Raw genomic sequence first — 17,914 nt, 5'->3', positions numbered from 1 at the left:
GTACGTATTATATCTTACATTCGTTCTTGTAGTCCGGTAGCATTATGTCATAGATTCGTTCCTAGACGCCAGTTGCAAAAGGACTAACAACAGACAGATTGAGTCTCTCCGAAAACTCTGATGTTGCCTGAGGTGTTCATCCCAAAGCAGTTACTGCGGGCTTGGGGGATAGGGCTTAGGGCTTAGGGGATAGGGTTCCGGTCGGGACAAATGCGGATCCATGGAGAGCGGCAACTCAACGACTATAATCCAAGCCATGAAGTCATAATGGATCGGCGGTTGCCATAGATACTTCAAGATCGCACTGAGGGTTGTTCTATCAATTGTGCATGAGCTTTGGCGGTCGAGAGCGTGTCATAGTACTTTCACGCCGAGATAGTGTTCATCCCGGCAGCGGAGACGGGCGTCAATGGAGGTACGAGACATCCTGAAGGGTATCGAGCCTCTCCAGGGACAGGTATTGCCGATCAAGACCGTCCAGGAAACACAGACGACTGAAGAGTTTGGTATGTGCATCTGAACAGCCACAATTCTCTAGAAACAATCAATGTCTGACGGGCTTTAGAGGATGCATATGCAGCTGAAGTCAACGTGAAGCTGGCCTCGAAAGTGGTCAAGTAAGACATTCTACTTCAAAGGACGCAGACAGGCCGTGACTAACGATAGTTGTAAAGAGCACTTGACGCTGCTTTCCCTCGCGACCCTACTGTCCCTGTGAACCATCTCCGACGATTCGCCAAACATTCCCAATTGCCGGAATCCTTGCGCACAGCCGTCCAGCACAATGAATCCTCCCCGCAGACAATCTTTGTCCTAGTCTCGCCTCCTCTCCCGGAAGTTGATGCTCTCCAAAAAGTGCTTGCGCCATTTGCCCCCACCTCCTCGACCTCTTCAGAAAAGCAGCCTGAAACCACGCCTGCGATTTCCCTGCATACAATCAGGATCCCTACTCAGCCGCCCTTGAATGCAAAACAAGCCGAGAATTGGACCTCGGCATACTGGCCCGTTGTCTACAACCCCGCCGCCCCTCGAGCCACGATAGCGCCGCCGCCGCAAATTCTGAACCGTGCGCGCGAATCCATCCAACCTGAAGCGGGATATTATTTGGCGCTGGCCGAGAAAGTCGCAGAGGAAGCAGAGAAATCCGGCCGAGGCCGCAGAATCGGAGCGGTAGTGGTCGATCCTGAAATTCTGGCCTCCATCGACACAACTGACGACGAGGATGGCGCGAGATGGGCAGAGGCTGTTGTTGCTGTCGCAGGAGACGCGCGATATTCTCGCCGGGAAGCTGGTGCGCTCTCGGAGTCAGAGCTGCAGATTGGGCCGGGCCCACCTGCGGCAGAGCAGACATACAACTCTGATCTGGAGGGTGGGCCTGAACTCCACGCGTTGATGCGCGCCGTGGAAATGATTGCTCAGAAACGACGTGAAGAAGACCGTGGGGATTCGGATACGAAGCCGTACCTTAGTCCCTTGGAGTCGTACTTTCTCTCCCAGTCGGATGTATCGACCTCCGCGTCCTTGTTAGATCCGCGAGAACCGTCACCTGTGCCGGAAAAGCTTCAGAAGACAAACTCCGCCTCGCCTGTTGTCCCCACAACATCGAACGGTCCTCTGGTTGCTCCCCGTATCCGCTCGCGTGCGCAGGGTGGCTACCTCTGCACGGACCTTGATGTATACCTCACCCACGAGCCTTGCCTATGTTGCTCCATGGGAATGCTTCTCTCGCGCTTCCGAGCGGTGATCTTCCCTCGAAAGGGACGAATGGTTACGGGAGGACTGGCCTCGGAGCCTGTTGTCTCGCCAGTGTGTAGTCCTGAAGCCTCGGAACAGACGACATTGGAAAGTGCGTCACAAGCCTTACCGGAGCCGGAAAAGTCTGAATCGACGGCGCAAAAGGGAGAGACATCTGGATCTGCAACAGAAAGAAAATACTATGGTCTGCACTGGCGCAAGGAGCTGAACTGGCGGGCGCTGGGCTTCGAATTTGTCGAGCATGACGATCATGCTCGAAGTACAGAGCGTCAGACTGGAGTTTCTTTTCATGCATGATGTAAACTGTGATGCTTGTTGAAGCAGATGTATTATGGAGTATGTACCTGTACAAGCATGGTGGTTTATGACAGCATGTCAAAGAATGCATCATTCTGGCTCCTTGCCCACTTTCTTCTATCTTCTCTACCCAACTGCACAGACGCTTCTCTCTCAAGATCAAGGCCGGATCAACCCAATCCCCTACTATCACCGTCCCAACAACACACCTCACCACCAACAAAGCACCATCCACACGACCTTAGAGTCTTCAAACACAATTTCAACCACCCCATACATACATACAACCCCAAACTCACATCCGCATGTCACAACACATTTCGGGAGAGAAAGTGGCTGATTGGGACGTTTCATCCCTACTCTGTGAACGGTATCCTGGTCTCTAGCCATGGCTCGGGAGGACCAAGTAGAACGAATCTCCCAATGATGGGAAATCCGACTAAGACACTGCTTGATGGAGAATTCAGATAGCGAGCTGATCCGTGGACCCTACACCTGCTATTTGGACCTTACAGCTAAGCGAGAAGGAGTTCTAACCGCCTCCTTAACCGCCTTCCTATTATCTTAGGTTATCGTCATAGGCATTACCCCCCTAATAGAGAGCCCGGAAGGTTTTGGTTTAGGTATGGGGGTGCCCCTAATAATAGGAGGCATTCGGGGTAAACCTATCTCCACTCTTCGGTAAGAGGCACGATCATACAATTCTGACCTTCTGAATTTTTGATGTTCTGCGTACATCCAAGTAGCTTCCGCCGATATGCTTAAGGCTAGCTGTAAGGTCCAGAATAGCAGGTGTAGGGTGCCATAGATATGGTCATGATATTATGCATCAGTCATTAGACTAAGGAAGCCGTCGCTTCATGTCCAGCAAGTATCATCACTCCCTTGAATCATTAATAAACAAAAGAAATGCCCAAAGAGCCTCGTCCACCACATCCAAGCCTCCCCAAATGTTCACGCACTCCTTCTCTTTGGGCCTTAGCCTCATCTGCAGATGTCTTCACTCGTCATGAGCCATGCTTTCAGAGCGTAAACCTAAATGCTGGGTACCCATTTCTCTCTCCATTCGTTCTCAAAAAGTTCGGCCTCCTTCATTGTAGATGAATCCAACGCGGAAAGTAGATAGATTATCTACAAAGCTCCTGCAAGCGCCGATTGATGGGACCGAGTTTGCGAATGACGGAAGAATGAGGGTTGTTGGACGCGACATCCATGTACAAAGTATTCAGCCGCTGTGTGAGAATTTCGATGATTCTAGGTGCAACTTCGTGAATGTCGGGGTCCTAATTGTAACATGCAGTCAGTCATAGCTACCAAAGCGAAAGAATCCTGTCAGAACATACCCTCAAGTCGACAGATTGGAGGACAACATCCAACCACGTGAGACGGTCGTCAACATTTGTATGGAGAGAAGACGTGACCGCAACACCGACCGAAAGCGCCACGATGGGGGAAAGCCTAGTGAGGTACGATGGGTTGAGGCGGACAAAGAGGTTGTCGAACAGGTCGGCCTGCTGACTAGATTGAAGCCACTACAGCACCATGAGAGTCAGTAGCCGCTTTTGATTTCATTTTAAACGGACATACCTTGACCGAGCCCTCCTCGTACCGACCCTCACTCATCAGCTGGGCAATCTCCGCCAGTTCAAGATCCTCGGCAGTTCTGGCCTCGCTGGGAGCAGCAGCTCGGGAGATAGATGATGCCTGCTGCGAGCTGCGGCTCTCCTCGTCCTGCTGTCTGGTGCTCAACACGCGGTTGAGTCTCAAGATTTCGTTTTGGAAGCTAGTCTGGGCCGCAGCCATCGATGCGACCGTGTCAGACAGACCACGAACAAGAGTTGTGAGCTGATCGATCTTCGCGGCATCGTTGTGGCGCTGAATTTCGTACTGCTTCATCTGAACCTGCAACTGCTTCTGCATGTCTGACCCAATCTGTTCTGCGGCCTGTAGAGCAAGAGTCTTGAAGGCGGGGGTGATGGAGTTGTGCAGGGCCCTAGACATCTCACTCTCAATGTGGGAAGCAATTTTCTGACCAACGGCGTCCGAAATGACTTTCATCACTTCAGGTTGCTTGACAGAACGAGAAACTGCATCAGGTAGAGCCTGACGCACCTCACGAGGAACAACGTTGCCCAGGTGCTGAGAAACGACCTGGTCGAGCTGTTTTCCAACAGCGGCCGAGGTAAGCTCAGTCAGAGCAGGCACAACCTCAGACTGGATGCTGCTAGACACAATACGAGCCAGATTCTTCTCCACATTGTCGGACAGGGTGCTGGAGACCAACCGCAAGACTTGATCCTGTTTGGCTGCAGATGCAGCGTCCCAGTTGCGTCGCTCTTCGTCGAAGCGGGAGTACAGGCCTTCAAGCTCACGACCAAGGCTCTTATTAAATTCAGTGGTGACACCAGTCTGGAGGGCCTCCAAGTGCTTGGCCCAGATCTCGCCAGAATTACTGGCACCAGCCCCAGAGGAGAGAGGCGCGGCAGCACTGACGACAGGCAGAGGGGCGTCCATGACTGCTGGCTGTGTTGTGGAGGATGCCAGTTGGGCGGGCTGTTCAATTGGTTGAGGCACGATGCCAGATTCACTGGACAGCCCCTCAGCGGCAGTGAATATTGCTTCCTTGGCTTTTGCTAGGCTCTCACCGGTAACGGCGGTGGCAGCAGTAGCCTTCTTTTTCTTCTTTTTCTCAGGCTTCTCGACACCATTTACCGCTGTGGCTGGCTCAGCCTGCTCCTCGGCAGACTTCTTCTTCAGAACCGGCTTGATAGGTGACTGAGTGGTTGGAGGAGCAGGTGCAGCAGCAGCTTCCGTGGTCGGCTCAGGGGTCTTCTTGGCCACTTCCCTCGGCGTAGCTCTGGTGGAAGCGGAAGCCGAATCGCCATTGATGGAAGGCTCATCGGTGATGTAGCTGGGGAAGGTCTGAAGCTCAGAAATTTCGATGAAGCCTTCCTCCAGCGCATTCACAGGGCGGATAATCTTATTGTCGGCGCTCCATCCCAGGTCTTCTTTCTTGATGTTCAGGCAAGTCACTCCACGCGAGTGCATCACGTAAAGCTCGAAGAGCCCATTGTCTTCTTTGCTATCTCCAGGCGCCTTAGTGGTAGGGAGAAGATCCAAGCTGCGCAACTGGCCCTTTGAGGCAAACGAAATCTCCCGAATGCCACTCATGCATGCGGTAGATTCTGGCTTGGGCAAGCTCGAGTCCTTCTCACCCGAGCGCTTGATGAAAGATGCCTGCGACATCGGCTGTAGATTATATCTAGGAGCGGACAGGTGAACAAAGTAGATGGAATTGCGCGTAGGATGTCCGACCACAATGATGCCAGAGGCTGCGTGGTAGGCGACACTGCAGATGGCATCCGATTCGTTCTCGTGGGGAAACTTGAGCTCCTGCACGGCCTTGCCAAGCCCAATATCCCAGAGCTGCAAGGTGTGATTTTGCTTAAGTCCCACCAGAACGTAACGAAGGGCCATCGATTTGACGTAAGGACGCAGCTTATCGATGAAGAGAACAGAGGTGGGCCAAGACTTCTCGGTGGGAGATCCGGTAACAAAGGTGTTCAATGGTACGCGAACCTCAGCCGGATTGGGCATGTTCGTGAAGAAATCGGGATTGTTGACCACTTCGCGAATATCCCAGAAACGTAGCCTGCCTGTCTTGTCTAGGGAAGCAATGACAGTATCATCGTCACTGAACATGAAGTCCTTGCCAGCCTTGCCAGTCGAAATCTTGAGGGCCCGTTCCTTGAAAAACTTCTCCGTGTTGACGGTGCGTTGAGACCCCGAGACACCGTAGTTCACATTGGCAGCCGCCTGAGGACAGACGATGTAGATATTCTTGCCACGCCCGATGGCGAAGAAGCCGGGATGACGAGAGCTTCTCTTGGCCCGCGTTTTCAGCTGGCCACCAGAAGTGTTCTCATCAGAAGCCGGAAACGGCGGGAATATCAGGCTCTCACTCTCCAAGGCATCCAGCTCGAACAGATCCTTCTCTCCGCGCGAGATCAAAGCCCAGTACACCGTGCCGCTGACACCAATGCCCAAGATGGCTTGCTCCTCGGAGACGCCGCTCGTTGTGGCCGAGGTGCAGAGAGTGACATTGAACACACGGTCGCGGGTTGAACGGAAGACTTGCTTGTCACTTCCATCCTCCTGACGAATGATCCTCATGCCTCCATTTTTCGCTAGAGCGTAAACGATGTAGTCCGAGGTGGCCGAGGTTAAGGAGCGGTCCAGTTGATCGAACTCCTTCTTCAACCGGGCGATGTCCATGATGCCGTCATCCCGAATGGTAGGAAGATCATGAGTGTTATCCTTAAGAGAGATGGAAATGAACGGCTTGAGAGGAAAGTTGTACACAGGAACAACGCGCTCTTCCTCCTTCGCAGCGCTGTCCTCGGCGCTCTCCCAACTGTCTGCAAGAGCTTCGCCACTTTCGCCATTAGTAGTCTCGTTGATAGCTGCAGCACTCTCTGCCGCGGCGTCTTGGACGGCCGCTGCTTCGATCTTTGCAGCCTTCTTGGCTTCAGCAGCTGTGTCACGAAGGTGACTAGCGATGGAGGAGATAACCGCTTGAGTGCTTTCTTCCTTGTCCGTCGATACTGGCGACGCCTCCTCTTCCTTGGTCGTCTTGCTAATAACTTCAGCGACGTCGCATTTAACTATCTGATCCACCAGTTTGCCAACTACCTGGTTAACAGCCTCGCGTTGCTCTTCGTCAAGAATTGGCGATGACGGGCGTTCCTCGGCAGACATGGCTGCTGGCTGAGACACGGGAGCGGCATCCACGGTTGCAGTTACGTTGATCTTCTGGCTCTGGGTGAGCTCGACAGCGGGGCTAGCACTCCGAGACTTGATCTGAGGAGAGGCCTTGCGTGGTGATGCAGCTGCCAGTTGCTCAAAGGGGTTAGTGTAAGTGAAGATGCCTTCCCTGTGCGGCAGAGTTGTCTTGGGCGGTTGAGATATTATGTCCGGCTTCCCACACACAATTTCCTCAGGACGAGCTCCGGGCACTTCAATTGACGATTGTGCGATCGGCTCAGCGACAGGGGACTTGGCTGGAGAGACTGACGCTGCTGGCTGAAACACCGTCTTCCCGGGCCCGTGGGACACGTCCTGGCTCGGGGATGGTCGGTTGAGCAAACGAAGCAGCATCTCCTGCGTGTTTTCAGCAGTAGGGGCAGCCGACGAAGAGCTCTCACCGACCCCGGGATGACCAGGTTGAGCGAACTGCGAAGCTGTAGGCATGACGGGCGGGGTTACAGCCGAAATTGGAGCTTGACCCTGTCGACTGAACAAGGAAGCAACCAGATCAGAGGCCGAGATGTTCCTCGCGTGAGACCTAGACACGCCCTCAAAGCCAGTTTCCTGGGCCAGAGGAGACCTTGCCTGCTCCATTCCAACAGCAGTAGGCTGCTGTTGAGCCGGAGCAGCTGCAGTGCCCTGATTAAACTTGAGCAAGTTCAGCAGGTTGACAGCACGGTCGGGGTTCTGAGGTTGAGACTGCTGCGGGAACATTTCGCCACGAGGAGTGGTAATATTAGGACTGAGGATATCCGAGCCATGATGAGGCGGTGTATTGACCAGGGACGGGCTGTGAATGGCAGAGGAGACCGAAGGGTGACGGTAGCCATGCTGCGACAACTGAGGGTGAGACAAGCTCTGCCCATCGTAGGGTTGCGGCTGCGGCTGCGGCTGCTGGGGACGGTAGCCTTGCTGGTAATGCATAGGGTACTGCGACATGGGAGCGTCCTGAGCAGGCATTCCCGAAGGAGATGGACGTGGTCTGATGCTCGCCAGGAGAGCCTGGAGATCGTTGGGGGTGGACATTTCTGTCAGCTCGCCGCAATGAAAGGCGACCTCCCAAGTGATATCCAAGCTCCAAGCTTCTCTCGAGAGCTCTCTTTCGAGAGCAGAAAGGGAGAAGTGAGGAAGCAGTGAGGTCAGATAGCTTGGTAATTGAAAGAAAGAAGAGAAAGACAGGGGCTAAATGAACGGACTATGGTACAGAGAAGGAGATGGAAAGGAAGGGGGAGAAGAACAAGAAATGATGATAATTCAGTAGAGCAAAATGAACAAGATGGAGGCCGAAGTGGCACTAAGTCCGGTTAGGTAAGTGGCTAGTGACAGTATGTGGCTGGTGCAGTTGGGGCTGAGGATGGTTACAGTACTGTCAACTGATGTTACAGTACGGTAATATCTCTCTTATTGGAGGGAATTCAGCGATGACGCTGAAAATCCTCAGTCTGAAAGAATAATCAGAGGCAGATTTAGCCACGATGGACGAGGAATTTGCTTGTATCTCAGCTGTCTGAGGGGCGATTATTTTCCACTATCTGCATCTAATCTCCTTGTCTCCACCGTCTCCTGGCGTCTTATCTTCTTTTCTTGACTGTCCAGAGTGATCTTGTATCCCTCTACGTCAGTCTTGCTCTCTATTAGTTGAAGAGACTCTTCAAAAGTATACGTGTGTCACTGTCACCAGAAGTGTGCTACAATCCTTTCAGCATATAGACCCCCACCATGTTCTGTCTCAGGAGGTAAGTCGCCCCCAACATCTGAATATCATGCCAACTTCCAAGGCCGCTCACGCGATCACATATAGCTGGTTACCGCTCCTCTTCATCCCAACCAACGCCTCCCCGCTCTTCATCATCTCCTTCGTCACCCTCACATACATCCTCCACCGACCATGCATCTACTGCTCCGCGCTGCTACTCATCCTCTTCATCTCCTCCTGCCACTGGGCCGACCGCTGCTTCTTCGACTTCCGCGGTGACTGGTTCTCGCCGCGATACGCAGCTTCAACCCCCTACGATGCCGTCTCGGCCAATACCTCCCTGGCCGCACAGAACGGGTCTCTGGCCAGCTATGTCGTAGAGACCGTCAATACGACCACCAAGGCGCTGGCGGGCGCGGCGGTTGAGGAGGCGCAGCGTCGACTTGCGCTCAACGGATCCAGTGAACTGGGACAGCAGGAGTGGACCGGTGTTGGACTCGAATGGTTGCGGAGTTTGCTGGGACGACGGGAGTGGACTCTTCCCTGTGTAGATGTCAAGGTTCGGCTTTGATGTTTTTTTTTCTTCTTTTTTTTTCGGATCCAAAGTTCGAGCATAACCAGAGGAGGCTGAAGTGGCGGGTATCGTTTTGCATGCACGGGAAGGTTCATAGAGCATTGATTGGGCTTGCATTATTTGACCTGACCAAGTTGTCGACTGCCGTCCGGATGCAACTTGTGGTCTGTTCTTGGTTTGATCTCGTTCTTATGATCGTTGTACAGAAATTACCGTACATACTTGATAATATTAGAGTTCATGCTTCGAACCAACAACCACAGTGTACTTGCGAAAAGCAATAATACTTAGATGGCAGATTTGCTGATCGACGACAGAAGACAGACTTTGTGTTGAGCCGGATCATGTGGACAGAGGCTAACATTTCAATGTGCAGAGATTGATTATAAACATATGCTAGGGGCTAGCTACAGGACAAATAGGTATCTGACAGTAAAGAAGAGGATGAATAATATGCAAACGTGATCACATGCCCGTCTCACATCAAGCTGATCACATCGTTAGGGGGATAATACAAGTCGTAGTCACTGGTAGCATCAGAGAAATCGTGAAACATGAAAGTTGAGAACAGGAAGTGGTATCAAAACAGCAGTCCAGGCGTGAAAACGAGGAGAGGTCAGACGAGGACAGAAAGGCGAGTGCGAGGATCAAGGATCCTTCCTCGTCTGGAACGGTAAGAGCATTATTATCGCTGAACAGGGTCGGCAGTCGATGGGATCAAATTGAGCGTGTGTTACAATGACAGTCGCAGATTAGTTGTAGCCTGCGCCTACACCCACCGGCATGGGCCAGTCGTCTTCCGTTATACTGCTCCAAAAGATCCAGACCGTAACGACCGACAAGAGGGTGAACAATGTCTCGAATAAGGCGCCATTAATTTTCCCGTGCGACGCCTGGCAGAGATGGGTGCTGATCACGTAGTTGAAGATTTGGCCAATGGCGAACAACAGACCCGCGGCGGACAGATACACTGCATATCACGTCAGTTTGCTTAGCTCATATTAGATTGGAGTCTCCCCGGTTCTGGAAGAGAACAGGCTGAACATACACATTGGCCGGAACTCGCCCAGGACCCGGATCACCAAGACAGCTTCCAGAACGTAGAATGCCACGAGGAGGACGAGGGGGAAGAGCTGGTACAGTACGTAGAGGGCGATATTTCGATAGTGATCAGATGCGTCCGTCGCGAACTCTCCGGTCCAGTCGAAAGCAGTATCTAGGGCGATATAACCCGTACCAACGAAGAACACCAAGGCAGAAGCAAGACAGAGACCAAGGGAGGCAGGTGTACCGTCGTCAAGTAACTGAAACCCGACAAGCGAGTTCAAGAAGAGGATCCAACAAGTTGCGGTGATCGCAGCGATGTGAGCTGCAGAAAACCCCTATGCAAGACCCTCAGTTGCGTCCAAAGAGAAGCAAGGCGTCAACCAGAACAGACAAAACATACCTTTCGAACCGCGTTGTCAAGAGGGAAACCGCCCACGGAGAAGATCTCGCAGATCTCGACGATAATGAAGCCAAGTAGAAACAATTGCATCTCCCTATCCGGTATTTCATTGTCAGCTCTTGTCCATGCCTTTCACAGTCGCATGCTTAGCCGCGTACCTTCGCCCAACCGCGGCCTGTTTCCGTTCCGATCGCCATAATAGGAAGAGTGATACTAGGATGGATATGAATGCCAGCAGTATCGATCCTATATCGATATCAGTCTCGCAATTTGCGACTCGTCTCCCTGGCGCTCTAGCCGCCATTCCGTACCTAAGTTGCTAAGATATCGATGATTGCCAAGGTCGATACCGGTGAGGGCACAGCCGCCGTAGGCTTCATTAGGGGGTTGATTGTCGGCGACAAAGAGCTATCGAGGAAACAATCGCAGTCAGCAAGGTACAGTCCTATGGTCACAACATTCCTACATGGGAAACAGCCTGAGAATGAAATTGACCAACTCACATTGCAAACTGGCAAGGTCGAATCTCTGCAAAAGTCCTGTTCGCGAAGACCCTCACTGGTTAACTCCCCTTTCGCACAAGATCTCTCACAATAGACGTATTCATTCCGGCGGCACACTCACGTTGAAATTCCCAAATTGAGTAGAGCCCATGATTCACCGACCGTTGAAGCGACTGACCATGCAAAAAGACTTGGGTGATCGTGGACAAGATTGGCGCGGCTCGATGGGTGGTCTTGCTGGTAATTAAATTGGCTTCCTTTTTCCTGGGACCCACGCCAAGGGACCAGACCGTTCACAATGGCTCCGTCGCAAAGTTGAAACAAGGCAGTAAACGTGGGACGATGATGCTGATGGTTGTGTCAATTATTTCTCTGCAAGAGCAAGAATAAAAGCACAAATTTGCGTTGGTATCCGCTGGCAAAAGCGAGGAGAATTAATCGCTGAAAATGGTGGTGGGCAGATCGTGACAGTCAATTGCAGCTCAAAAGCGTCGGTTGTTGTCATCCACGAGGGCAATGCAACTGAATGTGAACGATCGCAGATTATGCAAGAATGTATTCCGTATGCGAGTAGGTAATATGTCGAAGAAAGGAAGTGGAACTGAAGATGAAGAGATGGCTGTACAGTTTGACTTGGACACGAGGGGGCTTAGAGCGACAACACCACCAGGACAATTAATGTCGACGAGCTATGTAGAATGGTACAGAGTACGGAGTAGAGGAGATAAATCGGAGGCTAGATGTATTCAGTGCGCAAAACAAGAAACAGTCTTTGAACCAATATAGTGCAATCTAAAAGAGACCAAATAGACGATTTTCTCGCCGAAGTTTTGACTTTCGACGCAGGGACCAAACACTCAAGACAGAGCAATAATTGTGCAGGCTGGGGTCTTGGATTAATATGAGCGCAGACTACAAAATATGGCGAAAACTTTGATACTCCTTCCATGATCCTAGACCTTGGTATGATTCTTCGAGGCTGGAGATGTTTCTCCTGCCAGAATCTGGTAATCAAGGTACCTTGATAATAATAGACAACTACATATCGTCCTTCGACCATGGTTGGCCGAGCTGTGCTTGGATTGTACCAAGCAAGTCTTGCATCTCCGTCCATGGATTGTGGCTGTTTTCCCCGGTTTTCTATTCTTGTTGCCTGCAACTATCTAACTGCTGTTCCTGACTTCATACAACACAGGATTCCGCTTGTCATGCACAATGTACAGTCAGTTCAATCGCGCAAGAGTTGAAACTAGGAGTAGAAGTACAGTCAGAGCTAGGTCTACCAAAACGGTATCAAGTCCATGAATGCTACTCTGAATCTGTAGTTGTCTCTCAATCGACATGTCCTCACCAGCCGCCTGTGGATCCTATTCGTCTGGTTCCAATACACATACCTGTACACTACCTTAGGTACCCATACGAGACCATAGGTAATACCAAAACTCCGCCAGAATATGGATGGAACCTAAGGGTTGAGGTCTGCCCAAATACTGTAACTGACTGATTACCTTACAAGAGACTGTCTTACAAGTTGTACAACTCATCAGCCACCCGATTTCCCACCTTCTCTCTCTCTTGATGGAGTACGGAGTATGGAGTGCGGAATAGATAGCTGCTCCTTGCTTTTTGATGACATATAATACTGATAATTGTCAGTCTATTTAGTTCCTATGTGTAGGGCAGCGATCAACATGTCATACCTTGCCTGAGGTATCGCTATCGATTGTGAATGCCAACTCAATACGGAGTAAACTTTGGATGATTCAAGCTGCGCTTCTCCGTAGACCAGGTTCCAGGTAGGTATGGATTAGTAAAACACCGTACAATCTCCGGAACTGCCCATTGCAGATGTTTCAGAGTTGAGTATACTGTGTATAGATTCAGAAATACCGGGTCATGGCTGACCACACTCTGGATCAATTCTTATGGATGGGCTGAGGATTTCCATTCCCCACTGCCAGTGTTATGCTGTGTTGCGCTTAGTTGACATTCTCCCACTTATTCTCGTTCAAAGATCCATATACGCAACTACTCTGAAACTCCACCTCTATAGAGTATGATAGCAAGCGGGCCGTTTGTTTCTAACTGTCTGGTCTTCAACTCGGCACAGATTGCGGGGAGTCTGAAACGCCGAACACATCGACATAGAGGTATCATTGTGGGTGACAGCCGTAGACAGCTGCAGGCCCGGAACATTTTCATATGGGGTGTACTTCGATCGGCGCATTGAGAGAAATCTAGCATACATCCTCGATCTCTAGTTTCTTACCATCGTGTTCGCCCAGGTCCAGTTTCAATGTCCGTCCGAACAACTCGAGCAGCATCTCAAAGCATACCTTGGTAATAGCGGGGTCATACCGTCCCTTGCTGAGCTCATCTCGAATGAATGCATCTGTTCCGGGTTCTCCGTTAGTACAATCTTGGAAATGATTATCAACAGCAAGTGCATCATAATCTAACATACGTTGAGCCCATGCAACCTCGTAGAAGCTGAACAGGACGCCCTTTTCATGCAGGGTCTTGCGGATCAGGTCTCTACCCTCCGGCGGGACATGGTTATCGTTCTTCCCAAAAATCTAAAGCATTATCAGTCAGCTATCAACTAGGTACCATCCAGATCGCAGAGCATCAAAGAGCAAAACGCATATTGCAACTAGACGAAATCAACTCACCATAAGAAGTTCACCCTTGATATCGCCCGCTCTAGCCAGACTGTCGTCATTCTTGCCCTCCCCGAGGGTCTTGCTGTGGATGTCCGTCGCAAAGTAGCACACAGCCGCCTTGATGCGGCTGTCCAACGCACAGCGGTACGCAAGATGTCCACCCAGACACATACCCGTTGTGCCTACCCGGCCGTTACAAGTAGGCAGGGAGAGCAAGTAGTCAACGCACAACGAGGCGTCCTCGTCATAAGCAGCTATTTTCTACATCTCGGTTAGCAGCACTCGATCATTGTCGGTCCTTGTGGGTGCATACCTTGCTGGCTTTCCACTGGTTTCCCTTGTCGGTATCTTCGGCATTGTATTGCAGTGGCTCCGGACCGGTGAATTCGTGATAGCTGGACGGGGCAGCACAGATGTACCCCTGGCTGGCAATCTGTCTCGCGAACCGCGAGACAGGTCCAGTCACTGGCTACAGTCAGTTCCGGCATCGCCAGTCCCACGAAACTGAGTACGTGCCTTGGTAGATCTCACTGAAAACTACTACACCAGGGAATCGAGCCTTGGGGTATCCAGGAATAGTGGGATGGAACACGTAGATACCTGATTAATTTGAGATAAGCAGATAAGTCTGATTGGAGTCTTGGAGTCTTGGAGTCTTGGAGTCTTTCGGTTACATACGCATAGTACCATTTCCATCCGCCTTGGTGGGCACATCGTGGAAACATTCCTGGATCAACATGACGTGTGGCAGCGGAACAAGTGGTAATTAATGTGCTGATCTGACTCTGTATGATCTTAACCTACACTCAATTGAACAGTGGACACAATCAATAGGATCAATGCCACCTGTCAGTCAGTTATTATTGACTTTCATGCGACACGACATGGTGGGGGTTCAATGGCTCTATCGATAAGCTGTGATGGAGGGATGAAGACAGGTCATGTGATTAATATGATGTATCCTGGCTTCAAGGGACCTGGATACAGATGCAGAGATACTAAGTATTCGCTGTCTTCTAGATTTCACAGCATTTATACATTATCATTCAAGCGATAGAATCTCGCTAGGGTCATAAACCTCTTTATCAAAGGACAGGGGTAACTTTCATGAAAACAGAAGGAGAAGAGAAAAGTGACAAAAAGGAAATTAAGTGATTACCGGTAGTAGCCAATCTAATAATGTACATGAATCGAAGTGAACTGCCGGTGGACACCAAGAATATAAAGGCTCCTGCTGTGAAGTAAGGAGCAGATGCAGGTGAGTCGGTAATATTGCTCTTCCAGGCCCAAGACCCAATGCATATTATTATAGCATATACCAAGTCCTGTACGTGATGAGTGGGTTTTCGAGTATTGTTGTGGTGTCTCTAGGAGCCCCCTGTGAGGCGCGAGCGAAAGTTGTCGAAACGCTCAGTCTTCCCTTAGAATACATACTAGAGACCCAAGTCAGTCAGTCTGTTCGTCGAACTTCAAGATGAGAAATAGCTTACAGGGATGAACAGATAAGGAACCTGTCGCTCGTACTCCACCCAGGCTTCGCCGTACTTATTCCGGCAGCGCTGGATGTCACGCAGGGCACGGTGAGTGATCATGCATGCGAAGAAGATGGGGTAGAACCAGGGAAATGGGCTGCTGAAGCCAGTAATCAAGCCCCAGTTCAAGGCAAAATAAAGATCGCATGTGTAGTGGATCTTACGAGCTTTGCCATCTGTGCCGAAAGTCAGCATGCTTGTCTGGGTTCTCTTTTGAAGAAACTAATCACTTACACCATCCATCAACGAGGATCTTGGACCCATCTGCGGCAGTGATGGTCTTGGGATTCTTGATAGTCTGCCATGGGAGCTGAGGGAATGTCTTCCGAGAGACCATGGTACCACGTTCCTGCTGCCGGAAACGGTTCTTCTGGCTGTTGGTTGTATCCCAAACCCAGTAAACAAATAGATATGCTGCATACAGGAACACCAGGAAGACGCGGTTCCAACGGTAAGTAGCGGGGTCATGGCTGGCAAGGTAGATTGTGCAGTGGCAGTAACTCAAGGGCACACCGGCCAAGTTCCAGAAGATGAGCATGAAACCCCACTTTTCATAATACATGTCCCTAAGACGAATTAGTCTCTGGTTTTTAGGGCTATCCTTAATCAGGAGCATGACATGAGTGAAAGCTTACCAGGTCGACACGATACACTCTTCGCCTTTGCAGCAAGCATTAGCGTACAAGAAGTGCGCCATGAGGAGGAACCCAACTTCTCCGGAAACATAGCCATAGACCTCGTACTGCCGAGCTGCAGCACCCAGAGTGAGGAAGAAGAGGATGAACCAAGGAAGGCGAACCTCGAAGAACATCTTAAAATCAAGAATACCGAACATCCTAGGATTGAGCTCCGCGCCCATGAAGAAATCGTAGATAGGATACCCTGTCATGCGATGTTGCGCGCCACGAGCCAACGCCGAGAAGTAGGCGACGAAGGACACCAGGAAGCCGGAGATGATGGCGACGCTCAGAAGTGGTCCGAACTCGTCGATGACAGTGTACAACTTGAAAACTCCAGTAAAATGAAGCACACCAGCAAGAGCAATGCTCGTGTAGAAAGACCAAACGCCGGAACAGTAGTAGGGGAGCTGCTTTCCTCCGAGGTGCGGCAGAGCACGGCCCATGACAGTCACACCAGGGAGAAGGACGTAGCATAGACCCTCGAAGACGAAGAATACCCAGTAGATGGTCCAAGCTCGGAGCGAAGGGTAAGCGCCGTCATAGACCAGTTGGCCCAGGTGCGCGAAAAATTCGGACATGCTCTGGCCTTCCGAAGGACGGGGAAACTTGCCATCATAATAGACGGCACCAATCCACATGTAGTACATCAGCAGGGGGAACCCAATCATCATGGACAGCACTCCCCAGGACCCTCCAAACTCGAACTCTCCGCTGTAGTCAATCTTAGGATCCTCGCCCTCAACCCAGCCGTCAATGATTCTTGGCTTCTTCTCCGTTGAACCGTTGGCGTGTCCATTGGCATGTCCGTTGGTCGCAACCGATCTCAACTTCGACTCTTCCCCTTCGGACGCATCCTCGGTCTTCACCTTCGAAGAAGGACGTCTCCGGGTAGTAGACTTGGATCGCCCGCGGAATTCGGTCGCTGAATCGGACACATCGTCCGCACTGGTCTCCGATGCTAGAGCGGCGCTGCTGCGAGTGACTCGTCGGCCAGGGGTCTCAATGAAGCCAGGACGTTCCATTTTCCTACTCGAAGAAAAAAATCAATTAGATTGGTGAACTCGCGACGATGTGTCTTGCGAAAGGAGGAAGAAGCACAATCAATGAGCGATCAGGGAAGCCAGCAAGTTTGTTGTCGCAAAAAGGTGGTTTTGGTTTCCTTTTTTTTTTTGCGCTCTCTCCGTGCGTCGCACAGGGAACAAACCACTTACCTAGGGGTTTTCCCTGTTTGGGAGCGGGTGACGGTCATGATTTCTACTTTCATGCAATGGCCTCAGTTAAGAGGCAAGCAATTGAGTAGTTTTTATCTAGTGTAGAGCAAGAACCGAGAAGGTTGAGGAGGAAGAGAGAGAAAGAGGGAGAATGTTTTTTTGGGGGGGTGGAAACAACAATTATTTACTTGGTTAGATTGCGACCAAGACTAACTAGATACCAAAACAACTGGGGAGGAGAATGGAGATGAGATCGTCCATTGCTATTCCCACGGATACAAAGGTGGCAATAATGTTGCTTCCAGATGATTAGATGAGTTGCAGTAAAATGTCACTCGATAAATTCATACAAGAAATTGAATGAAAAACCAAGCTGCTACCTGCTCAATATGCCTTTATGTTATATGTCCTGAGAGCATCGAGTCCATCGAGGCTTTATGACCGGACTGGTGCATTCCACACCATCCTAGGTTAGTAATGAAAGTACTTAGCGGTGGTAGACATATTCACAGCCTAGATAGATGTAGCTCGTGGAGAATGATCAAATATGTAGAAAAATACGCGGCAATCAGAGATTCTATCAATCTTTGGGCGACAAGTGTACTGCTCCATCTTAGATTCACGCGTAGTGCTCAGCCGAAACAGTCACTTCAGGCAATCGAAAAATTCACATGTCTATTCGGCATATATTTCAGCAGGGCGATTGTATATTTCCGAGATTGTTGAGATCTTCAAACCGTTGAACTCCAC

General features: G+C 50.7%; 4 protein-coding genes across 4 annotated transcripts; 2 read left to right on the top strand and 2 right to left on the bottom strand.

The window, feature by feature from the left end:
- Window positions 1-409: 409 nt before the first annotated feature.
- Window positions 410-2,052, top strand: CDV56_104728 (putative tRNA-specific adenosine-34 deaminase subunit Tad3; the record flags this gene model as incomplete). Its single annotated transcript, XM_026758347.1, has 3 exons — window positions 410-506; window positions 566-617; window positions 675-2,052. 3 exons carry the CDS (start codon window positions 410-412, stop codon window positions 2,050-2,052), a joined length of 1,527 nt encoding a protein of 508 aa, XP_026612699.1.
- Window positions 2,053-3,179: 1,127 nt separating this feature from the next.
- Window positions 3,180-7,884, bottom strand: CDV56_104200 (uncharacterized protein; the record flags this gene model as incomplete). Its single annotated transcript, XM_026757819.1, has 3 exons — window positions 3,180-3,335; window positions 3,396-3,584; window positions 3,640-7,884. 3 exons carry the CDS (start codon window positions 7,882-7,884, stop codon window positions 3,180-3,182), a joined length of 4,590 nt encoding a protein of 1,529 aa, XP_026612698.1.
- Window positions 7,885-8,621: 737 nt separating this feature from the next.
- Window positions 8,622-9,125, top strand: CDV56_104067 (uncharacterized protein; the record flags this gene model as incomplete). The annotated part of the gene is made up of 1 exon (XM_026757686.1): window positions 8,622-9,125. One exon carries the CDS (start codon window positions 8,622-8,624, stop codon window positions 9,123-9,125), a length of 504 nt encoding a protein of 167 aa, XP_026612697.1.
- A 755-nt stretch (window positions 9,126-9,880) lies between these two features.
- CDV56_103264 (uncharacterized protein) lies at window positions 9,881-16,975 on the bottom strand (the record flags this gene model as incomplete). The annotated part of the gene is made up of 15 exons (XM_026756883.1): window positions 9,881-10,098; window positions 10,177-10,510; window positions 10,576-10,669; window positions 10,734-10,821; window positions 10,887-10,983; window positions 13,325-13,470; window positions 13,543-13,654; window positions 13,751-14,002; window positions 14,055-14,206; window positions 14,273-14,341; window positions 14,420-14,468; window positions 14,546-14,587; window positions 15,232-15,449; window positions 15,508-15,839; window positions 15,909-16,975. The coding sequence occupies 15 exons, from the start codon at window positions 16,973-16,975 to the stop codon at window positions 9,881-9,883; spliced, it is 3,270 nt and encodes a 1,089-aa protein (XP_026612696.1).
- Between the last annotated feature and the right edge of the window lie 939 nt (window positions 16,976-17,914).

The sequence above is a fragment of the Aspergillus thermomutatus genome (assembly GCF_002237265.1).
Source record: "Aspergillus thermomutatus strain HMR AF 39 chromosome Unknown NODE_160, whole genome shotgun sequence".
Classification (NCBI taxonomy): domain Eukaryota; kingdom Fungi; phylum Ascomycota; class Eurotiomycetes; order Eurotiales; family Aspergillaceae; genus Aspergillus; species Aspergillus thermomutatus.
The sequence above is the reverse complement of the archived record's forward strand: the minus strand, read 5'-3'. Positions and strand labels throughout refer to the sequence as shown.